The 20,496-nt window shown below is 45.1% G+C and overlaps 1 protein-coding gene across 4 annotated transcripts in view; it reads right to left on the bottom strand.

Moving 5' to 3' along the window:
• Positions 1-20,496, bottom strand: part of NEDD9 (neural precursor cell expressed, developmentally down-regulated 9) — a 101,832-nt gene that overhangs the window by 25,319 nt on the left and 56,017 nt on the right. For 2 of the 4 annotated variants that reach the window (XM_063160735.1, XM_063160758.1), the window contains exon 1: positions 11,835-11,884. The exons of the other annotated variants lie outside the window; for them this stretch is intronic. In XM_063160735.1, coding sequence (XP_063016805.1) covers positions 11,835-11,846 — 12 coding nt within the window. In that variant the 5' untranslated portion in view covers positions 11,847-11,884. Of the gene's footprint in view, positions 1-11,834; positions 11,885-20,496 lie in introns of those variants that run through there. 4 annotated transcript variants of the gene reach the window in all.

Raw genomic sequence — 20,496 nt, 5'->3', positions numbered from 1 at the left:
AAAGACATCTTTCAACACCTGTGGGCCTTATCTCCAAAGATTTGACAAATCTGAATCATTTTCTCATTCTGTGGGCACCGTAGCCCATATATCAATATTCCTTCTCATTGGTCTCATCAGCTCAGAGAGTGGGGACAGTTACATGAAATTAATTGGACTTGCTCTGAAGAGGCATGGATCTGTCCACTCAACTGCCTGAGAACTGGCACCAAGTAAGCACTAAGATCTGATATGAGAAGACAAAAGCACAGCAGTGACCTTTTTGTATCACTAAATGCTAAAAAAACCTTGTCTGTTTCCTAGAGAAAGGGCAATGAGAAAATTGCCTTGGAACTTGTTTTCAAAACTAGTAAGTTGCACAAAAGTCCCCTTAAAGGGACTTTATATTCCCAATAAAAAAGAAAAAAAAAGGGGGGGCAACAGATGCAGAGCTACAAAATCAAGTTCTGTAAAGGCTGGGGAAAATTACCTAATGCTAGATAGGGAAAAAATTCATTTTATTATAGAAATCAGCTGCATTTCACAAAATGAAGATACTGGCAGCTACCAGCTTCTTTTAATAAGACTAATACTGGGAGTGTCTGTTGCTCTCCTTTGGTCCAGTTAAACTAACTACATGACAGGAGCAGTGGCGCCCTCCTCAAAATTCAAAAGTCCCTGTGGTCTCTGCACAGCAGCTGCATTCTCCTGAGCTCCCAGTGTTGTAACAGCCCTACTTCAAGTCATGAGTGCTTCTCTGCAGCTAATGGTGGATTGGAAAGACTCAGTTCAGCTTCTTGTGTCAAGCCTTGCTAGCAATACTGGGATGTCTGGAAGCTGAAGCCAGGGTCAGGCCCCCACGGTGTTAATGCTCTGTACAAGCAAAACAAGAAAACCCCACATTTGTTCTCAAGAAGCTTAAATTCCTCTTAACCTTGGGCTCATGAGTGCAGTAGAAAGCATCTTATGTAAAATCACTGAAAATCGGAAGTTTTACAGTCTTCTGTTTAACAAAGTGCTATCTCAGTTGTCAGCAGGTCAAAGTGAAAATGGAGCCTGACCCTAATGACTGCTGCCTGGGGATTTCAGCTGGAACATACTGCAGGAAAAGGCTCAGCAGACTCTGCTGACTCTGTCAGAAACTGTCTAAAAGTAAGGGAACGGAAATGGATACTCTCAAGATCAAATGCAGATTACAGTGCCCGTGGTCCCAACTTTCTACACTGGTTGAGACAAAAGTAAAGCTTTCAAGCTCCCTCTAGGTAAAGTGAACCTGGGATTTGAAACTTCTGTCTGAGGTTTCCTTTAATGCCATTTAAAGTCCATTAGATAAAAGCTGGAAAGGGACAATTTGTATTCTCTGTACACCTCAGATTTTTCTTTCTTTTGCACCTAGGATGCATGACCCAGTAAGCAAGAGATGCTGCTCTGAAAACTGTCAGCTGTTCTACTTGCAGAACCCAAACAAAAAAAAATAAGACTCTGTAAACTATTTTTCTTCTCAAATCTTGGAGGAACAACATGCCAAATTCAGCTGTATAAATGAAGTCTATTACAGAACTGTCAGAGGTGTCTGCTCTCTCCTTAGCCTGTGGCAATTGGTGGCTGACACATCTGCAGTTGGATGAAGACACATGAAAATACTTTGAAGATCACCACCTGTTTTGGCTGCCCTTCTCTGCAGTGAGGAGAACTGACAGAATTCTGTAATTCATAGTCTGGAGGATGAAGAAGGTGCTTGTTGATGAGGCTAAGTGGCAGAAAAGAGGCAAGAGTTAAAGAGAAGAGTGGAAACATCTACCACTTGCGTTAGAGTAAACATAGGCAGTGACGTGGGTAACGAGAGCGTGTGAGGTGCCCAGAGCCATGGCAGCGAAGGCAGGAATAACAAATGACATGCCAGGAGATTAAACACAATGGTCTCTTCAAGGGCCCAGCGCGGCGGTGCCAGGCTCCCAGCACAGGGCTGCCCACTCGAACCTCTCTGCCAGCTCCACGATGAATGAACGCTCGAGGAAAAGGCTCAACCAACCATGAGCTCAAAGGATTCCTGCTGCATCCCTCAGAGGTGCAATAGGAGGATACTGATCCCCGCTCTGTGCTTGGCTGCTGAGGCGTATTTTTGGTTCAGCTTTGTCTTGTTTTAGAATATTGCTTCCTGTGTGTAGAGTTTATGTGCAAACACGACTGGGAAAATTGCCTCTGCTCTTCACTGAAAGAGGGTGGGACCCCTTTTTTCTATTACTGGGCAAACTGTTTCTTAAAATGAGAAACAGCTTCTCTCCTATGTTTAGCTTGGGAGTAGGAAGGGAGGAACAAAGGAAGGAAAGGTGGGGGCAATGTCTGTGAACAAACCAGTAGCTTAACTTTGGTTGGATGACTTTTAGTTATCCATCTCATAATATTTTTGATACAGATTCCCATCTTTTAGATTTCTTAAAAATGAATGACTGGTATTCCAAAGTAAGCTTAAACATTTACATACCCTGGTAGGGCTGCATTAGGCCCAGCAGTAATGATCTGCCTGTGAGATAAAAGGATTGTTCTGAAAACCCTGTAAAAAGTTTTATTCTGAGATACACCATTTGCCTACAAGCAGGACTCATAGAAGAGAGGAAAATTTTAGCTCTATTGTGCCTTCTGACAGAAGGGTTTCAGTGCAAGAGTCATTGGACAGTTTAACTTTGGTTCTTTTCTCCTTTTCTATTTCTCACTGTCACTGCCCCTGGAATAAAGCATTCATTGTGCTGTGTTGGCAAGGAAAGCAACTCTTGAGGCACAGCAGGTAACAGGTCTATCTGTAACAAGCAACCTATCACAAAGGCTACTAAACAGAAGTCGACAGAGGTCACTGAATAAGACATTCAGCTTTGAAAAAATGTCTTTGCTGGTCTGCTCAAACCTGGAAGAAGGCAGTGTGAACAGCAAAGGCAGTACCTGATACACACAAAGCTGCCCTGGTATGTTCCTGGGCAGGTCCCTGTGGGCAGTGACATGGGGAACGGACCATGGAATGGCAACGCTTGGCCACAACAGCCCCCATCCATGTACAGCCCTGAAACAACTCATTGCCAGCAACAAGTGTGTGCAGGCTTTTGCTCTTTATGTCAAGATGAAGTGTGCAGCTACAGACAGGCGGCAGGAAGTGCTACCACAGCCCCTATCAAAGAGCCTCTGCACTAGCAGGGTGTCACAGCTACCACAGCTGCAGCAGGGGAAAGGCCCCGAGCACCCAGCTTGAGCGTGGCTCTGGAACTCTGAGCTCCTTTGGCTCTCCCAGCTGATGACAAAATAAGGAGCCCAGCTGCAAGTGCTCACCATGGTAATGCTTCAGTTCACTCCTCAGGCAAAGCTCATAGCTCTGCTTTTCAGGCACTCTCTTGCTTTCTAACACCAAAACCCACAAGCTTTTGGTTTAGCAAAGATACTTCTCTGGTCAAGTGCTGCTCACCCAAACAATTCCAACTGGTGCTCCAGCCTGTGTGAATAAAATACTTCACAATTCTGCACTCAGTGCGTCAGCTTATTGCCATGCCTGATGTTTCCCAATGGAAAAGTGAGTTGAAAAGAAAGATTTCTGGCTCCGTATCTATTGAGAGCAACAAAATGATAATTCTACATTGGCAAGAAGGGAAAAAAAACCCCCAGGCTGTCTCTGTTTGCTCAGACGATATTCTTTCATCTGTTGACTGAGTTTTGGTTTATTGGCTTGCCCAGTTTTGTATCAGTTCGACGGGCAAAAAAAGGCAATCACAGAAACATAACATCCTAGGTGTTAAATAAGCTGTTCCTGACGCCGCCAGGGCTGTACCTCATCCCAAACCCCACGTGCATGGCACAGAGCAGGAGGAGCTCAAGGGGAGCGGGGCGCTCCCTTTCCCTGCGTGCAGCCAGCGGGACAGGCGGTCCCGGCTCCGCGGGCAGGGGACACGGCTGGGACAATGCTCCTTTGGGACAACAGCCTGGCACCGAGCAGGCACCGCTGGGCTGGCACACCACCCACCCTGCCATGCTGCCATCGTGGGCGTCACACACGCAGCGCGACAGAAACACCTAGAGCCAGGCAGAGCGCTGATCCACTCATTGCATGTTCCTCTCATTCCTCTCATTCCCCCTGAACTCCTGGGGTTGGACAGGAGTGCCGGAATAGCATTCTCTTTACTCTCTCTGGGATTACAAATCACATCTCCTGACTTACCTTCAAGATCTATTAATATTTTGGGAAATTCCACCACACCTAACTCACTAAGCTTTCTGTATATGCTTCACCCTCGTAACTGGTTTCCTTTCCCCCCACCCAAGGAAGGGTGTGATCTCGTTCCATGACTTTAAAAGGCCTTTTCAAATCTGTCTCAGGGCTGTGTGCCTTTTGTGACATCAACAGGGAGAGAGGAAAAAAAAAAAATCAAGCATGCAAACAATACCCTTAGAGTAAATATGATCTCACTGTGATTAAACCACAGTACATCAGAATCAAAAAGCAGATGTAAAACTTAACCTCTTTCCCTCAGGCAAGCAATTAAAAACTTAATGAAAGGAGATCAGATGTTAAATGCTAAAGAATTGAAGAAGCAGAGCAGAAGGGCGAAAAAAAGTACGGAAAGAAAGAATCCCAAAACGTGTGTTTTGAGTTCTCAGTTTTCTACTTTCTGGCATTTGTGAGCAGTCCTCTCCCAGACAAAGTTTCCTTAAAAAAAAAAAACAAACCCAAACCCTCCTTCCAAAATTAACCCTTCCTTCTGCGGCTCTGGGGAAACAATTCCCACTTGATTGTCAAGAAACCACAGCTATGTAGACACAGGACCTCAGTATTGCCACCAACTCACTTGTTTGACAGCTTCAGCTTTAAAAGTATGTTTTTAAATTTTTTTTTTAAAGTCTAGAACCTCGATGAACTAGGGCATGTTCTTCTTCCCCCAGGTCTCTCAAAAAAAAAAAAAAATTCATTAGAAGGGAAAGCCATCCTACTCTGTCACTTCAGTGTCACCATCTGGGATGCTACACAGCAGCTACAATTTGGGATGCCCTGAGAGTCCAGCCAACTAAAGAAAAGCAAGCTCAGGAACTCCTCTTTCCAGGCTGCTTCCAGCCCTCAGCAGGCTGGTGGGACAGGAGGCACATTGCCTGTGAATGAGAATTCCAGGGGAGCCAAGCCTGGCTGGCAGCTGATGTTTGCCAGGTCCAGTCAGAGCCATCTCCATCCTACAGGTAGTGGCCAAAAGTCACCAAGCCTCCCAGAACAGCTCAATTTTGGCAAGCTGACATTTTCTGGGTAAGTGTACCCCCAGAGAAAGGGATGGTGAAGGTGCAAATCAGTTTTAAGCAATTCTGGTTACTCTGCTCAATCTCAGGCTGAAGCTCAACTTCAGCTTCATCATGTAAGATCTTGATCTTGTGAGAGATTGGTTTAGGCAGTTCCTGGGCTGCAAATAAAATAAAGCAGTATAAAAAGAGAGACAGAAAACAAAAGAAGATATCTGCTTGTAAATACACCCCTCTGTAGCAGTAAAAATGGGTTTATTACCCTAAGCATTTTAAGGGGATGTAAAGTCCACAGGACAAGGGCATTCATGACACCACCTATTGCTAGCTGTATCTTAAACAGAGTGCACACTTCTGGTTGTCTTGTACTTAACCCTTTGGATCAGAAACTTCTTTAGAAAGAGAATTATTGATTTTTTTAATGATCTGTATCTTCCTCTCTGTGTCTTCAGCTAAGCAGGTCATTTGCTGGAAGAACTGAGATTTGATCCTAGGCTCCTTCAAGTTCTAAGACTTGCTGTTACCAAATGATTTATGGTATTGCTATTGCTAAAATTTTCAACCTTGCTGTCGATGAGGCCTGCTTAAGAAAGGCTTCTGATGTGCTGACTTGCATTCCTGTAGAGTAAACCCATTCTCATTTCTCTTCCTTTTCTGGCAGGCTGATCCACTCTGACTGTGAAGAAAGTGTTTTCAAAACCAACATAAAAATAGAAAGGTGAGAATAGGCCTCATCCCTATAGACAAAAAAAAATATACAATTTTTGTCATGCTATGCCCTTGTGTTTCTAGGAGTGTGAACTATAGCTTTAGCAGCCCTGTTTCATGTCAAACACAAACTACGTCCAAATCTGCTGTGGAAAAATGAGCTCCTTAAAATTAAGACAGTTTCCACTACTGTAATGTCTAGACCAAAAGGCAAAAGAAAACGGGCACTTGCCAAGAGCAGGCTGTGATAATCAGGCAATAATACGCAGAGGCTGCACTCTGAGCTGTGTAAAGTGACCCAGCTTCACTGGTGCTGAGAGCTGCAGCCATTTACAGGCAGAAGTGCCTCTACATGCAGCTTTTCTTAGCAGTGGCCTGACTTAATAAACATTGCTCAATACCTCCCATAAATACTGTTTTCATAGTCTGATCTAGCCCACTGAAGGCTCAGCATAAAGCACCTTTCAGGGGCCACTGCTCTAACAGGAGATGTCCACTGCTTTCATGGATGCTCAGAGAGCATCTGTTATGTAAAGAAGCCTCTTCAAAAGTGACTTAGGCATTTGTGATTCCAAATGTCACTGAAAGTGGTTTCCTAGAGAGGCGTGTAGACTTTTATGTCCTAAGAAGTTCAGCTACTTGTCTCCGTCAAGTGCACCCAGAAATGGGAACAGTGCAAGATAAGGGTCCTCCACAAGTGCTGCAGCCAAGGCTGAGACTGTGCATACTCCTCTTAAGCACTCATGGTGCTTTAAAAATGGAATTAAACTCTGGACCCTGGGAGACAGGTGGGTTCCTAATTGCTACTGGTATGAATGGGATTTAAATACTTAAAATGCTGTAATAAGTTAGTCCAAATAAAATAAGCATGGCAAGAGTGACTTCCCATTGGCCCTTAAGTGACCTAAGCAGATCTATTGTGTGCAGAAGGCACTCCTATGCCCTTAACACCTTTGATAACAGCAATAGGACATGTAGGAAGCTCTGTGCTCCTGGTTTTCTACTTTTTTAGATGCACCTGGCCTTGCTGCAATTACTCTGGTACTTATAACAGAGCACAGGCAATATACAAATACAAACTTCTCCTCAGACACCACACACAGGAGTTCAGTGTTCAGTGATCAGGTATCAGTGCAAGTATAGTCTTCTAACCCCACTTGTTGCTGGGCTTGAGATGGTAAGATTCCAAAGATGAGTTTGTCTGCAGTCTTAGGAACTTTAGCAAGTTCCCAATAACACTTCATGAGACTTCTCTGATGTCTAGACTATATTCTGCAAAATAGCAGAGTTCTGCAGCCTCAGACAATAACCATTGAAATGTGCTTTCATTTTTCCTTTGCAGAAGATGTTTCCATAAAGTCTTACTATTAGACAGCTTTCCTGCTCTCTGATCCGATAGGTCCCCCTGGATGAGGTATTTTGATAGTACGGCACTGTTTGGAATCAGTAGAGTTGAGTCAAGATACCTTTAGGCCAAGTAATAGTCTAACATGCAACCTGCAACCTCCTGCAGGACCTTAAAAGCAAAAGTAAAACCATCCCAGACAAGTATCTAATGCCTCTTGCTCTATCTAGAATCAAACTGAATTGGGACAATCAAATAAATACGGAAGGCTGTCCGTATGGTAGTTCTGCTTCCCCATCAAACACTAGGAACTACTGGACAGAGACAGATTAGGCTGCCAGTTTCTGATTCAACAGATTCACAGCTACATAACTCAGGAGCAGCTGTTAGCATAAAAAGACAGAAGTTTAGAAATCAGGTTAAAAAACTGCTTGCTGTTGGCTGCAATGCTTTGTGATGGCTCTTATTCTTCCTCTGAAATAAGCCCTGTAACATCTCTAAGCCTCAGCAGCTCCATATATAACAGAATTAGAAGCACTCTGCTGTCCCACCAAGACTTTGGTAGGGCAAGTGGACACAACTGTTGGAGTTTCTCAACTACCCTGGGGTACTGGGGCACTCTCCTCTATTAAGTATACAAATATGAATCTACAGGGGGAGAATGGGAGGTGAAGGAGGGCACACAGAGGCTACAGCCAGAACATGAAATTGACAGTGGCCCTCCAAACTTTTTGAAGGGGACAGTTCTTCTGGCTACATCTCACTGGTGCTGCTGCTGACGTGGGCCTGACCCTGCTAGGCCTCAGCCACCTCATCCTGCAGGTGCACAGGTGAGAGAAAAATCATGAAACTTCCATTCTAAACCCATGGCAGTAAGAGAGACAGCACAAACTTGGACAGGTTTTCCCCTTGTCAGTTTGTTCTTCTCCTAACTACATTTTACAAGACTTTACAGTTCTTATTTACATCTGAGTTTGACTGCCACCCTGTGATTGCTGAGATACTGGAAATAAAAAGTGAAACGAAGAGGAAGAAGGAATAAATGAAACAGAGAGGATTTGGTTAATAAAGTACAGACAGTTCTTTTCCTTTTACATGGTCCAGCACTCAAAGTCTTTCATTGCCAGGGTTACAAGCAGCTTTTCACAAGCACTTCTGGTTGGGAATATTGTATTTCTTCCCAGGGACACTATTTTGTTTGTCTTGGCATGCAGACATTGTAATCAAGTCTATATATTACAGGACTGTGCCTTAGCACAAATGGCAGGCATTTCGAACCCTATTTAGGTTTCTTCCTTGCCCAACAAATTATCTAAAAATAGATAATCAAGACCTCATACTTTACATCTACGTCATTCCTTTTGGCTTAAATGAGGTAAGGAATGCAGGGTTTTTTTTCTTCTCCTCTTTCACTGTTTGGAAGTTTTAGTAAGCAGACAAGTTCCCTTTTCTTCCATCCTTCCCCCTCTTATTTTGTCTTCCATGTGAACAGCCACCCAGCTACAAAAGCCTTGTTATGATAATGTCTTCTCCCTTTTGCTTCTGTTGCACTTTTATTGCCTGAGATAAGAGTGCAGGAACTGGGGGCCAGATAGACCCTCTCCCATCCGTGTCCCTCCCTCATCATGGAAACCCACTGGAATTTCTGTTGCTACAGAGTGCATTGTAGCTAGCTGTAACTGCTCCATCCTTGGAGTCACAGCCTGTGTTTGGTTCCAGAAAAGGCTGACCCTACTCCAGACTACAGAACACTGGAATGGAGTCCTGTGAGAACTTGATGGGGTGCAGTTTTGTTGTACATGGGGATTTAGCTCAAAAGCAAGCTGTTGTCCTCAAAGAGCTGAGGTGCTGCCCTCATGCAACTGCACCCCTGCAGGAATTACTTCTGAAAGCAGCTCTTAGACAAACAAGACTAAGAAATGCTCCAAACCAACAGAAGTATTTCTTATGCTTAACCTTTCCCATCTTTCCATAGCTCAGTTAAAATAACTTCTGTGTTCTCAGGCTTTTAAGCAGTACATGAATGCGACAGCAGGACCTGACCTGGGGTTAAGTTTCTCTTTGCTTTAAATAGTCACAGAATCACTGAATTTCACACAGTGTGCAAAAGCTAGACAGTGGTGTAGAGACATATTTAAGGTAAAATTCTGAACTTGCTTAAGTCCACAGGTATTTTCCCTTTCAGAGGATTCAGACTTGAGTGCTAAGATGGAAAAATGCAATGGACAATAAAAGAAGCTTAGATAAAGGAAGAGAGAGAGGGAACGAGTTTTGAAAATGTCTGAATAAAAAATGTATATATTGTGTACCAAAAAGGATTTCTAGACCAGAAATGACCTTGGGTTTAGTCACACTGAAAGCAAAGTCATGAGTGATGGAGAGACATATTCAGGGTCTCACCCATGAATCAGTTCCTGTTCTGTCCTACTGTTAAAACTCTGAATTAAACTACAATGAGCATTTCAATAATTTCTTCAAATGAGGCCTTACAGACTATCACAATGAAAGGAAGGAATGACAGGCCCCAGTATAACACTGGGAGCAGGTAAACAGAGCCAAATCCGCACCTGGATGCTAAGCCTCCTCTGAAGTGATGATATATCCTCAGGCAGGCCATTAACATTCTTCGTTCCTTTATTTCATGTGTACAATAAAAAAATAATGTTTTTCTATAGGAAGATAAAAGAAAGAGAGAAAATACAGAAAGAACAAAAGAACAAAGACTGAATGTGCAGGTATTTCCTTTGTGTATTACTCTAGGGATAAGAAATAGATCTAAGAATGTTTGTCCCAGTTAAACACTGTAACTACTTTACATTTCCCAGGGAAAGTAAACACTGTAATCCAGCAAGAAGGTTTTTGAGGCCAAACCCCTCATTCTTCTCTTTTTATTTATTTATTTTTAATGGCTTGTTCTTCCTCTGTCTAGTCTTCTCTGTCTAGAATTACATCATCACAAACCAAATCCAAAATCCTCATTCCCACAATACAGGGCAAAGGAAACATTACAGAGCAGGGAAGACTTCCCCCTTTTGAGCCACCTTATCTGTCCCTATTCTTGCAGCACCACTGGCCTGCATGCAAGAAATCAGGAAGCTGTATAACTATGCAGGACCTTTATTTTGCTACTGGGATACAAGTGCTCCTTGTCCCTGGGCAGCCTGAAAGCAGTTTGTGAGCTTTGGACTAACAGCGACACTGCTCTTCTACCCTCAAGTGCCTGATGTTTTCTGCTCAGAGTAACACCTTCTCTAGGCAGGTATAAAGTCTACCTGGGCTGATCAGAGGTGGAGCAGATAGAGGAGAACAGATAAAATTCATCTCAGACTTCCAATCAGTCAGTTGCTTGAGATACGATTTAAAAAAAAAAAAAAAAACGCCATGAGCTCCACCTCAAAATTGTGAAAGCCACGGATTACCTTTGTCAACCCACATCTCCACATCTAACACAATTTCTTTTCCCTTGTCTTTCCATGAGATGGAGAAACTGGCAGCTGCTTTGGAAACTTAACTCTGACCTTTCCCAAAGTTTGGCTTGAGAGACTCCGAAAACTTGGACTCAGCTCAGAGATGTACAGAGGAGCACAAAAATCCCTGCACGTTTACCTGGGTATCACTGTACTTCTCACACACACCGCCACTCCATCAGCACCCTTTCACACCACAATGCCTCACTTTAGTACAGAGATGGACTTCACTTCCAAAGCAACTCAGTCTCCAAGTAAGTATATAGCGTGTGACATTTCCAAAATCACCTTTTTATTGACGCTGAAGTTATTTTTGGCAGGGCAAGGAAAGTTTTTCCTTCCCTCCCCCTTTTTTTCCAATCGCACAAGATTACGGTATGTCTGTACAGTAATCTAATGCCCCGTGGGCAATTCTGTACCTTGCCCAGACGTTTTTGAGTACTATTAGGACAAAAGGCTCCACATTTGTGTCTTTTGGGAAAAAAAACAGAAAACCCAACCAACCACAACCCCCTCTGGTAAAAAGTCGCTAAAAGTGATTATTGAATAAGCGGGGATGAGAGGAATTAGTATGGGGGATAGGCTACTCATTTTTTAAAAATGCTAGGGTTTTTTTTTCCCCCTCGCTTGTGATCCATCAAACAGACCGCACCGTGATGAGGAAACATCCACAAGCGCCTGGAAGGAGGTGAATGAGCTCCGGGGAGGATCGGGGTACCTGTCCCAAACGCGCCTGGCCATCACGCACCGCGATCCCGGGCTCACCCCGTTATTCAGAGCCAGCACCGGCGGGAAAAGCGAGAGGAGCTCCTTCTCCCGCACCGCCAACACTGCCACAGCACCCGGAGGTCCCCGCAGCCCGACCCCTCCGCTGCGCCCTCGTTTCCCACTCCGCGCGGGCACCTTCCCGGGCTCTGCGCCCCGAGGCAGCGCAGCGGCAGGCAAAAGGGAGACCTGGCCGCCCCGCGGGCACAGGCTCGCCTTGAGGGGGTGCGGAGGGGAGCCCCGAGCGGCCGGGCCCGGCCCGCAGTGCAGTGCGTGTGGCGGTGCGGGCTCGCTGCCCCCGCGCTCACCTTGTACTTCATGGCTGCGCCGCCTCCGCGCCCCGCCGCATCCCCGCGCGCTCTGCGCGCCCCGCCGCGCGCCGCCCCGCCAGCCCCGCGCGCTCATTTGCATAGCACCGCCCTCATTTGCATGGCGCTCGAGCACGAGCCGGCCCCGCCCCCGCACCCCCCCGCGCCCGGACCGCGGTGGCGCCGGCGGGGCCGCGAGTTCGAGACCGGGCGCGGCGCCTTCCGCCGCTTCACTCCGCCGATGGCCGGGGAGAGAGAGCCCCGCAGAGCGAGGGCTGGCGGCCCTGCTCCCAGGGACCCCGCCATGCCTTTTCAGAGCTGCTCGCCTTCACTTTTCCCCGGCGGAAAGGGACCTGGGGGCACATGCTGACAACGGGTGAACAGGAGCCAGCGTGTGCCCAGGGAGGCCGATGGCATCCTGACCTGGATCAGCACTAGTGTGGCCAGCAGTACTGGGCACTGGTGAGACCACACTTCACGTCCTGTGTCCACTTCTGGACCTCTCACTGAAAGACCTTGAGGTGCTGGAGCAGGTCCAGAGAAGGGCAACGGAGCTGGTGATGGGTCTGGAGCACAAGTCCTGTGAAGGAAGACTGGAGGAGCTTGGGGGTGTTTAGCCTGGAGAAAAAGAGGCTAGTGGGGGACCTTGACACTCTCTAGCCTGACATGACGTTGTACCCAGGTGGGGTTTGGTCTCTCCTCCCAGGGAGCCAGCAACAGGACAGGAGGACATAGCCTCAAGATGTCCAGGGGGTGTTCAGGTTGGACATAAGGAAGAATATTTTCATGCAAAGGGTGGGTAAGCCATTGGAATCCGCTGCCTAGGGAGGTGATTGAGTCACCAACCCTGCAAATGTCAAGAAACAGCTGGACATGGCACTTAATGCCATGGCCTAGTTGACAAGGTGGTGTTTGGTCAAGAGTTGGACTCCATGATCTCAGAGACTTTTTCCAACCTAACTGATTCTGTGAACCTTTCCTGTCCATCCCTCCCAGAGGCATTTTTCTCACGTGCAGCTCTTGGAGGTGCTGAACACTGCCTTGTTCATGTCTTTGAAATTATTTTTGTTCTCACTCATCCTCAGAAGATGATCGTTTTCAACTACTACTGCTCAAATCAATCTGCCAAGTGTTGGCTTTGCCTGGCTGCAATTTTAACACTGATTAGACTCCAGAGGCCAAGAATACTTTAATGGCCTGGAGATGTCCATTATAAAGAGTGACCATTGTAAATAAGGATTATTTGGAAGAGAGTAATAATTAACTCTGGTATCTTAGAAGCAAGAAAGAGCGGGTAAAATAGACGTGTGGTGATCCTCCATGCTTTTCAAGATAGATCTCTTAATCAGGCATGATTAATATGGTGCACGTAATAGGAATCTTTGTGTATGGGACATACTCCAGCTTGTTTAGAGGAACAGGAAATAAATTCTCTCCTTTTTGCCCGAGCTGAATCTTACCCAACATTTTTAGGACACAGATGGACTCAAGGCTATTTCTGGTGGCCTAAGGAAAAATAGCAAAGAATAATCTTGTACTAGCAGATTACAAACATAACTACATTCCATAGTACAATGTTATCCCTAAATTCTCATGTGACTAATCCTCTAGAGAGGGATCCTATTGCTAAAATGGCTTCTTGACTGATAAAGAATGTCACACTTTTATCTGCAATCTCCTCTGTTCTCCAGTTCCAGCATAAAATATGTGGCTCTACAAATGTGTACTCTACAAATTTACTAATTGAATACAAAAATGCTTTTTTTTTCCCTTATGCTGTCTTCTTGACTGCACATGCTGTAATAGCTCATGGTTGTGTATCCCCGTCAGTACAAAATAAGTCTCAGAAATTTGTGAGAAGGACAAGCTCCTGCTTTCTGAGCCACTGTGGCTGGGCTGTAGCCTTGCTGCTCCAACCCCTTGTAGGGGTTTTTCTCTGGGCCTTTCTTTCCATTTTTGTTGTTGCTGTTGATTCTTCTGATTTCCCAAGAAGAAACGTGAGACAGATGATATTTTATGTGCACTGGGTTTCGGGCAGGGCTGTTTCAAGTGCAGCATCAAAATAAATGTGGGTAGTTTCAAGAGACTAAAACTCACTTGCGTGCTGTGTCCTTAGACACCTTAATTAAGAAAGGAATTCCTCCAGTGATTATGTATAACCAGCTTACTATTAAGAGAGTGCAAATCTCTTTGGAGCATTTCTTAATTGTAGAGTTAAGAATCAAAGAAACACTGTTTTTCTTTTCGCACGTTTTTGCTCTTCATACTCCAAGTAGAAAATTACTTTTAGATACAGAGGATGCAATGGCTAAGGTGTTAGTGTGATATTGGACTAGCATCCAGATCTCCTTCCTTGAATAAACTCTGTTTAATCTCTTCCCATGGCACCATTACCGTGAAGATAAATGCATTAAGTACTGTAGAACCACGTCAGCAAGAACCAAATAAGTACTGGAGACAAAAATAAGTAACATAATATTTCTGACTTCACCTATATTTAAACTCAGAGAGCATCTGGTTTCCAGTCATCCCACCAGTAGTGGTGCTTTTCTTGTAATTGGTGTTTTTTCAGAATGCTTTACAATCACATTATGAAACCTAAGCACATTTGAGAAGCTGTGCCTTCTGCTATTATTTTAGCTTGCATTGCTTTTAATGTGTTTAAAAAGTCCCTGACTGATTTTAATATGAGGCAACAGATGTGTCAGTATGAAATTCTGGTTGGAGCGTTCCTGCGCGTGTATTGTTTTGCCTGTATCGCTCTCCACAACTCTAATTAAATACTTTTACTTAGATGCCACTGGAATGACACTTTGGGCACAAACCCCCAAAGTCTGTCAGTGTTGTACTTTACAGTACTTTACAGTGCTCTCAGTAGCTGTACTTCACAACTCTGAAGGAGCAGGCACAGGAACTGGTATTTTATGGGGAGAAAAATAGATTGCCATCGCTCAGCACTGCGCGGCAAAGTCCCACTGCTCGTTTTATTCACCCTCCCTGCCCCTCTCTCACCTACTGCATTTCCCCTCAGGGAGTTTTTCATTTCCCCCAGGGTGGAACACTCCCACTCATAGGGACACTCGCAGCAGAGCCGGCAGCATGGCGGAGCTCTGTGGTCTATCACAGATATCGGGAATTGGATATACCTTGAAAGAGGGATTTGTAAACGTGATCTGCTGAGCTCCTTGCTTTGCTGTAAGAAGCTGGGATTGCAGCAGGCACGTCTGTGGTTGGTGCAAGCGCCCCGCGGCTCTTGGTGACCTTGGCGGCGGGCGTGCCTTTGCTGTGCAATATTGTATTTCAGGCACAGCCTAGGGAAGTTTTGAGGCGGTTGCCTTGGATAATCAGCTCAATTATACAATGCAACTTGCTGATGAGGAAGCTGGGACCAGGCATTACTGATGTCTGTGTTTCAGAGGCAACTTGAGCTCTATTGCCAGGATTTATAACTACAAGGTCCCATTGAAGTTCTCAGGAGGGTAATTCATGTAATGTGCCCTTTTTGCTTCACAGCACAGCAATGGCCTGATTCACTGCCTCATATTTATTCCACTGCAATTCTAGCAGAGTAGCAAATGGATTCTGTGACTTCGTCTTGTGCCTCTGTCAGTGGCTTTTGTTTTTTTCCTTGCTTTTGCTGAGGGCAATTAATATTACTCTCTGCTCATTTGGGCAGCCTACTGCTTGTATCCTGCTCTCATACCCCATCCTGCTGAGCCTATTGCGCGCTTTATGTCCAATCATGTCTCTGCTCTGTGTCTTCCTGCTGCCCTCCTGGCTGCCAGCTGGGGTGCTGAGGTGTTTGGGAGGTGGTAGCAGGTGAAGTTATCCCATGGGGCAGCCACAGGGATTGCTTATCAGCTGGGCTCTGCGGCTGGCCTGCCCCAGCCCTCGGCATGCAGCACGGAGCAGAGCTGCCAGAGGGCTGGGGAGGGAATACCCGCTGAAGCACAGCAGCCAGCTATCACCTTGTGACAATTGATAGGGGAACACGAGACAGATATCCTGCTCTGAAAGGTTACTCAAACAAAAATCCCCTTGTTCCCGTTTCCCCATTGACACAATCTGAGAAAAGAGAGACACAGCAGAGTGTCTCCCTCACAGTTGAGAGAGTCTTTTCAGGAAGGGTCTGTGAGCTCTGTGTTTGGGAAACATTGAGCTGTCTTTTTTCTTTTTCCCCCCTCTTCACAAAGGCCTAACTATCTCTTGGATAATGTTGTGCGGCATCTGCATTTCTTCTTGCTGTGATACTTGGCCAGGGGGTTTGGATTAAAATTAATTTAGTTATAGTGCCACTGCACTTTCTGAGCATAGGAGTAATAATTAGCTTCATGTCCTGTCACCTATGTAATACTACCCAGGCTGGTTCAGCAGATATGAAGGGGATGGAATTTTTTCAGTGCAGAATGGTTTTGTGCACGCACTCAAGAGTGGTGGAATTTTCTTGTTTGGATATATCTGTTAAAAAAGATGAAACGCTCTTGTTTTCTGAGAGGAACGTTAACAGAAGTTCACCACTGACACAGGCAGGATTCTGTCTGCATAGAGAGGCTCCCTCTCCCACCTCACTAAGAGATAACAAGAAAAAGATTTTGTTCTCACCCAAAGAATGGAATATTTTGCATTTCAGCAAACCAAAACAAAGTCTGCTTGATTGTTCTTTGAGCAGTGATGGAAATATTTTTAAGCAAATGTTCTATTCTATTTAACAGTATGAGAAATCTGTCCTGACAGATGGAGGAGTGGGTACAGTCATTGTAGTGGTGAGATTTAAATGCAAGGGTCAAATTATGAGAATAAAAATTGTGACATAGAATTATCTTCTTAAATTTGCCTGTGCTTTGCCATTTTAAGATGCCTAAGATGCCTTTTAACCACAGGGTTAGTTCACTTGCCTTGCTTTAGAGTTCTACATTTACTTTAATATATACTAACTAATCTTACAGGCATCCCACCTCCTTTCACAATAAAGCACAAAAGCTGTTCACATTCTTGAGAAGGGCATTTTATGCAGTGTTTCATCAGGAATTGCTCATTTAACTTTGTAAGTCAACCATCAAGGCCCTGTTTAGTGCCCCTCCTTCAGATAAGGGGAATAAATGCAGCTCCTTCTATCCTCTCTGTTTTGCTTCAAATGCCAGCCAGAAAGAAACATACTGGTGTTCCTCCCACCCAAAAGGTTTTGAAAGTGAATCCAGCCTTTGTTAGCTTGAGAAATCATGGAAGGCAGTTGGAATTTAGATATTCTGGCACTGGCTGTCACTAAGCCACCAGACTGACTCAGTGAATAAAACCTGAAAACTTTGTTCAGTTAAAACAAAAAACCAAAAAAACAAAAAACAAAAAAAAAAAAATAAGGAAAAAAAGGGTGGGCATAAATACCACTACAATTTTCATTTGTTATGAGAAGCAAGCAGTCACTTTCTCAGGGGAGAATGGACAAGGGAAAGGGAAACAGTGGAATGGCTATTAAAACAGCATGAGGGACACATCTTTCTCTGGAGAAAAGAAAAGTAATGTAAAATTTAAAAGAAGTAAATTTATCTCTGTTCCAGCACTGGAAATCAGTGCCACAGAAATTATTCTCATCAATGGCAAGCTGAACACGAGCCAGCAGTGCTCTGGCAGCCAGGAGGGCCAGCCCTGGCCTGGGGGCATCAGGCACAGCATGGCCAGGCAGGCAAGGGAGGGGATTGTCCTGCTCTGCTCTGGGCTGGGGCAGCCTCACCTCCAGTGCTGGGGGCAGTTCTGGGAGGCACAAGCAAAGAAAAAGGACATGGGTACAAAGAAAACATAGAGCTCTTAGAAACCATCCAAAGGAGGGCCATGAGGATGGTGAAGGGCCTTGAGGGGAAACCGTGTGAGGAGCAGCTGAGGTGACTTGGTCTGTTCAGCCTGGAAAGGAGGACACTGAGGACAGACCTCATGCAGTTACAACTTCCTCATGAGGGGAAGAGGAGGGGCAGGCACTGATCTTTTCCCTCTGGTGACCAGTGACAGGGCACGAGGGAATGGTGTGAAACTGTGTCAGAGGAAGTTCAGGTTGGATATTTGTCCTAGGGTGACTTTATGATGCTTTTATCCCCAATTGTCTGTTCTGTTTATGCTGGATATTAAGTTCTGCACCTTTTAGACTGGTTCTGAGAGCAAAGAGGGGGAAAAGAAGTGTGGAGTTTGTTTGCAGAAGCTCCACTTTCTCCCACACATTCTTTCTCATGGACTGTGTTGTCCGCAGCATGGACAGTGGGAGAGAGCTCTCCTTTGCTTTTTAGTCAGTTTTTTTAGCTAGCTGAGGCAGAGAAGTTCCCTGGACTGTGGCTTTTCTTTTTCCTGGAACTAATCAGCTCTGCTCTGGACTGAAAACCCAGAAAAACATCGGGAGCTCGCACCTGTGGCCCACCTGGGCCTGGGACACGGCATTTTCCAGCTCAGGAAGGACTGATAAGAGACTGAGTGAGCCAAGCTACACCCCATGAAAAGGACTTTCTGAACTTGCCATCTCTTCAGAAGAGCAAGAGATTTTATTGTGTAATATTATTTGGGGTTTTATGCTTGTGAATACTTTACTTATTGAATAAACAGGTTTTTTCCACTTTTCTCCAAGGAAATCTTTTCCTGAACCAGTTGGGGGAGGGGCCACTTGAATCTGCTTTCTAGAGAGACCCCTTTGGAAGTTTCCTCCCAAATTTGCCATGACCAAGGCCAATATTAGACAAAGGTTTTTCGCCCAGAGGGTGGTTGGGCACTAGAACAGGCTCCCTAGGGAGGTGGTCACAGCATCAGGCCTGACAGAGTTCAAGAAGCATTTGGGCAATGCTTTTGGGCACATGGTATGACCCTTGGGGTGTGCTATGCAGGGCCAGGAGATGGACTCAATGATCCAAATCAGCAAATTCTGTGATTCTGTGGAAAGCTTTTCCAGATCCGTGCAGCAGCTCCCCATGGAGATGGCTGGTGTGGAGCACTTGAGTCTTCATGTTCTCAGCAGTGCTGGGAGGAATTTGTGGAGGACAGCACAAAGGGTCATGAGCCCTTTGTAGGAACTCTGGGAACCTTGGCACATGCACTGGTGCACATTTGGTGCACCACTGGTGAGAGGAGAGATGTCAGAAGCCCATGGCTTCCAGGTGGGTACAGACTGGCAGATTGGGTCTCCAGTGCCTGTTTGCCTAGGAACTGATGTTATTGATGGGAGGGGAGGAAGAATGTGAGGTATCCAGGGAAGACTGGAGAGGGAAAAGAATGTCAGCATGGAGCACGCACTAGCCTATTCCTTCCAGAGATACTGTCAAAGGGTTATTCATTTCCCAAACAAACAAACCAGTCTAACAGTCATGCTTGCAGGCTACACTCCCTTATTTTCCCCTCCAGCACAGAATATATTTAATGCATGGGTTAAAAAATTCCAGCTTGCTTCCAGACATGTGGCGTGCATGCCATTCAACCTACTGATGCCAAAAGAGTTTTTCTTGTTTTTCCTAAGAAAAACTGAGAAATAGCACAACTGTGGAGGCTGCAAAGGACTTCTGTTCTCTCTGGTTCACAATTGTGTTGATGAAATATGATAAATACGGGGAGGTTGCTCAAGAGGAAATGTATGTTTAGATATCACAGCTTGTTTAAGATGAAAGGAATCCAGAATTGGGACCGGAATTGCCTCAGACAAGAAACTTGGGCACAAAGTTTAGGCATGTTAACCTTTTCATGCAGTTGTAAGAATTCATAGTGCTGGCATCCAAAAGCTCAGATGTTTACCTGAACTTTTTACTTGAACTTTCCCCACGCTGGGTGAAACTCCAGAGCTGGGATTTTATTCACATGGAACATATTACATTATTCCACTAGATACTAAAACTGTTAAAATGGGAATTAATCAAGTTGAGAATTTATTTTCTTTTGAATACATTCACCCAGCATACTGGGCTTGTGGGAACAAAATCCTGACTCAATTAGCACATAGCCCACCTGCAGAGGAGTTTCTAAATGGAAGCAGGAGTGTGAGTGTGGACAATTAAGCAGGAAAGAGTGATCAGGAATAAAAAGGTTCACTTTCCTGTGACACCCTGGGAAGGTAAGGTTTTGTAGACTAGGATCAGCAAGTTTTTTCTCAGGAGATACGACCTCTCTCACCTCCTCACCTGCACACAGAATAATATGCAGCAACACTCATCCCCAGAAGCTTTCTCTTGAGCACAGTAGTGCACAGCTCTGCTCTTTCCTGTCTGTAGTGCCCTGCTCCTGTCTGCTTTTCCTGTCCACCTCTCCTTCCTCTCCTCCTGCCTTCCCAGCCCTGCAGTTGGCAGGGTGGAGAGGCCCAATTCCAGGCACATATGCTAGCACTTGGCTCTGAACTTGTGTGGAAGGAGCTTGTACCGACACATGAAGGTACAAAAATGGTGTACAACAAGGGGGGTGTGCTGAACTCCTCATACATATATTAGATAGATTTAAAATACTGCATAAAAATCCTTGAAAACCCATGAATCCTCTGTACAGAGCATTTGTGTGTCTTAACTCCATTTTGGGAGTCAGGACCAAAGCCAACCTTGTCAAAATACTCTCTCCTCCCTCTGATTTGCAAAATGCACACTACTCTAACTTGGCAAAATATCAGTAATGACCCAAAAATATAATCTCTCCTGACCATAACTTGTCCATCAGT

This window comes from Melospiza melodia, chromosome 1, assembly GCF_035770615.1.
Source record: "Melospiza melodia melodia isolate bMelMel2 chromosome 1, bMelMel2.pri, whole genome shotgun sequence".
Classification (NCBI taxonomy): Eukaryota; Metazoa; Chordata; class Aves; order Passeriformes; family Passerellidae; genus Melospiza; species Melospiza melodia.
The sequence above is the reverse complement of the archived record's forward strand: the minus strand, read 5'-3'. Positions and strand labels throughout refer to the sequence as shown.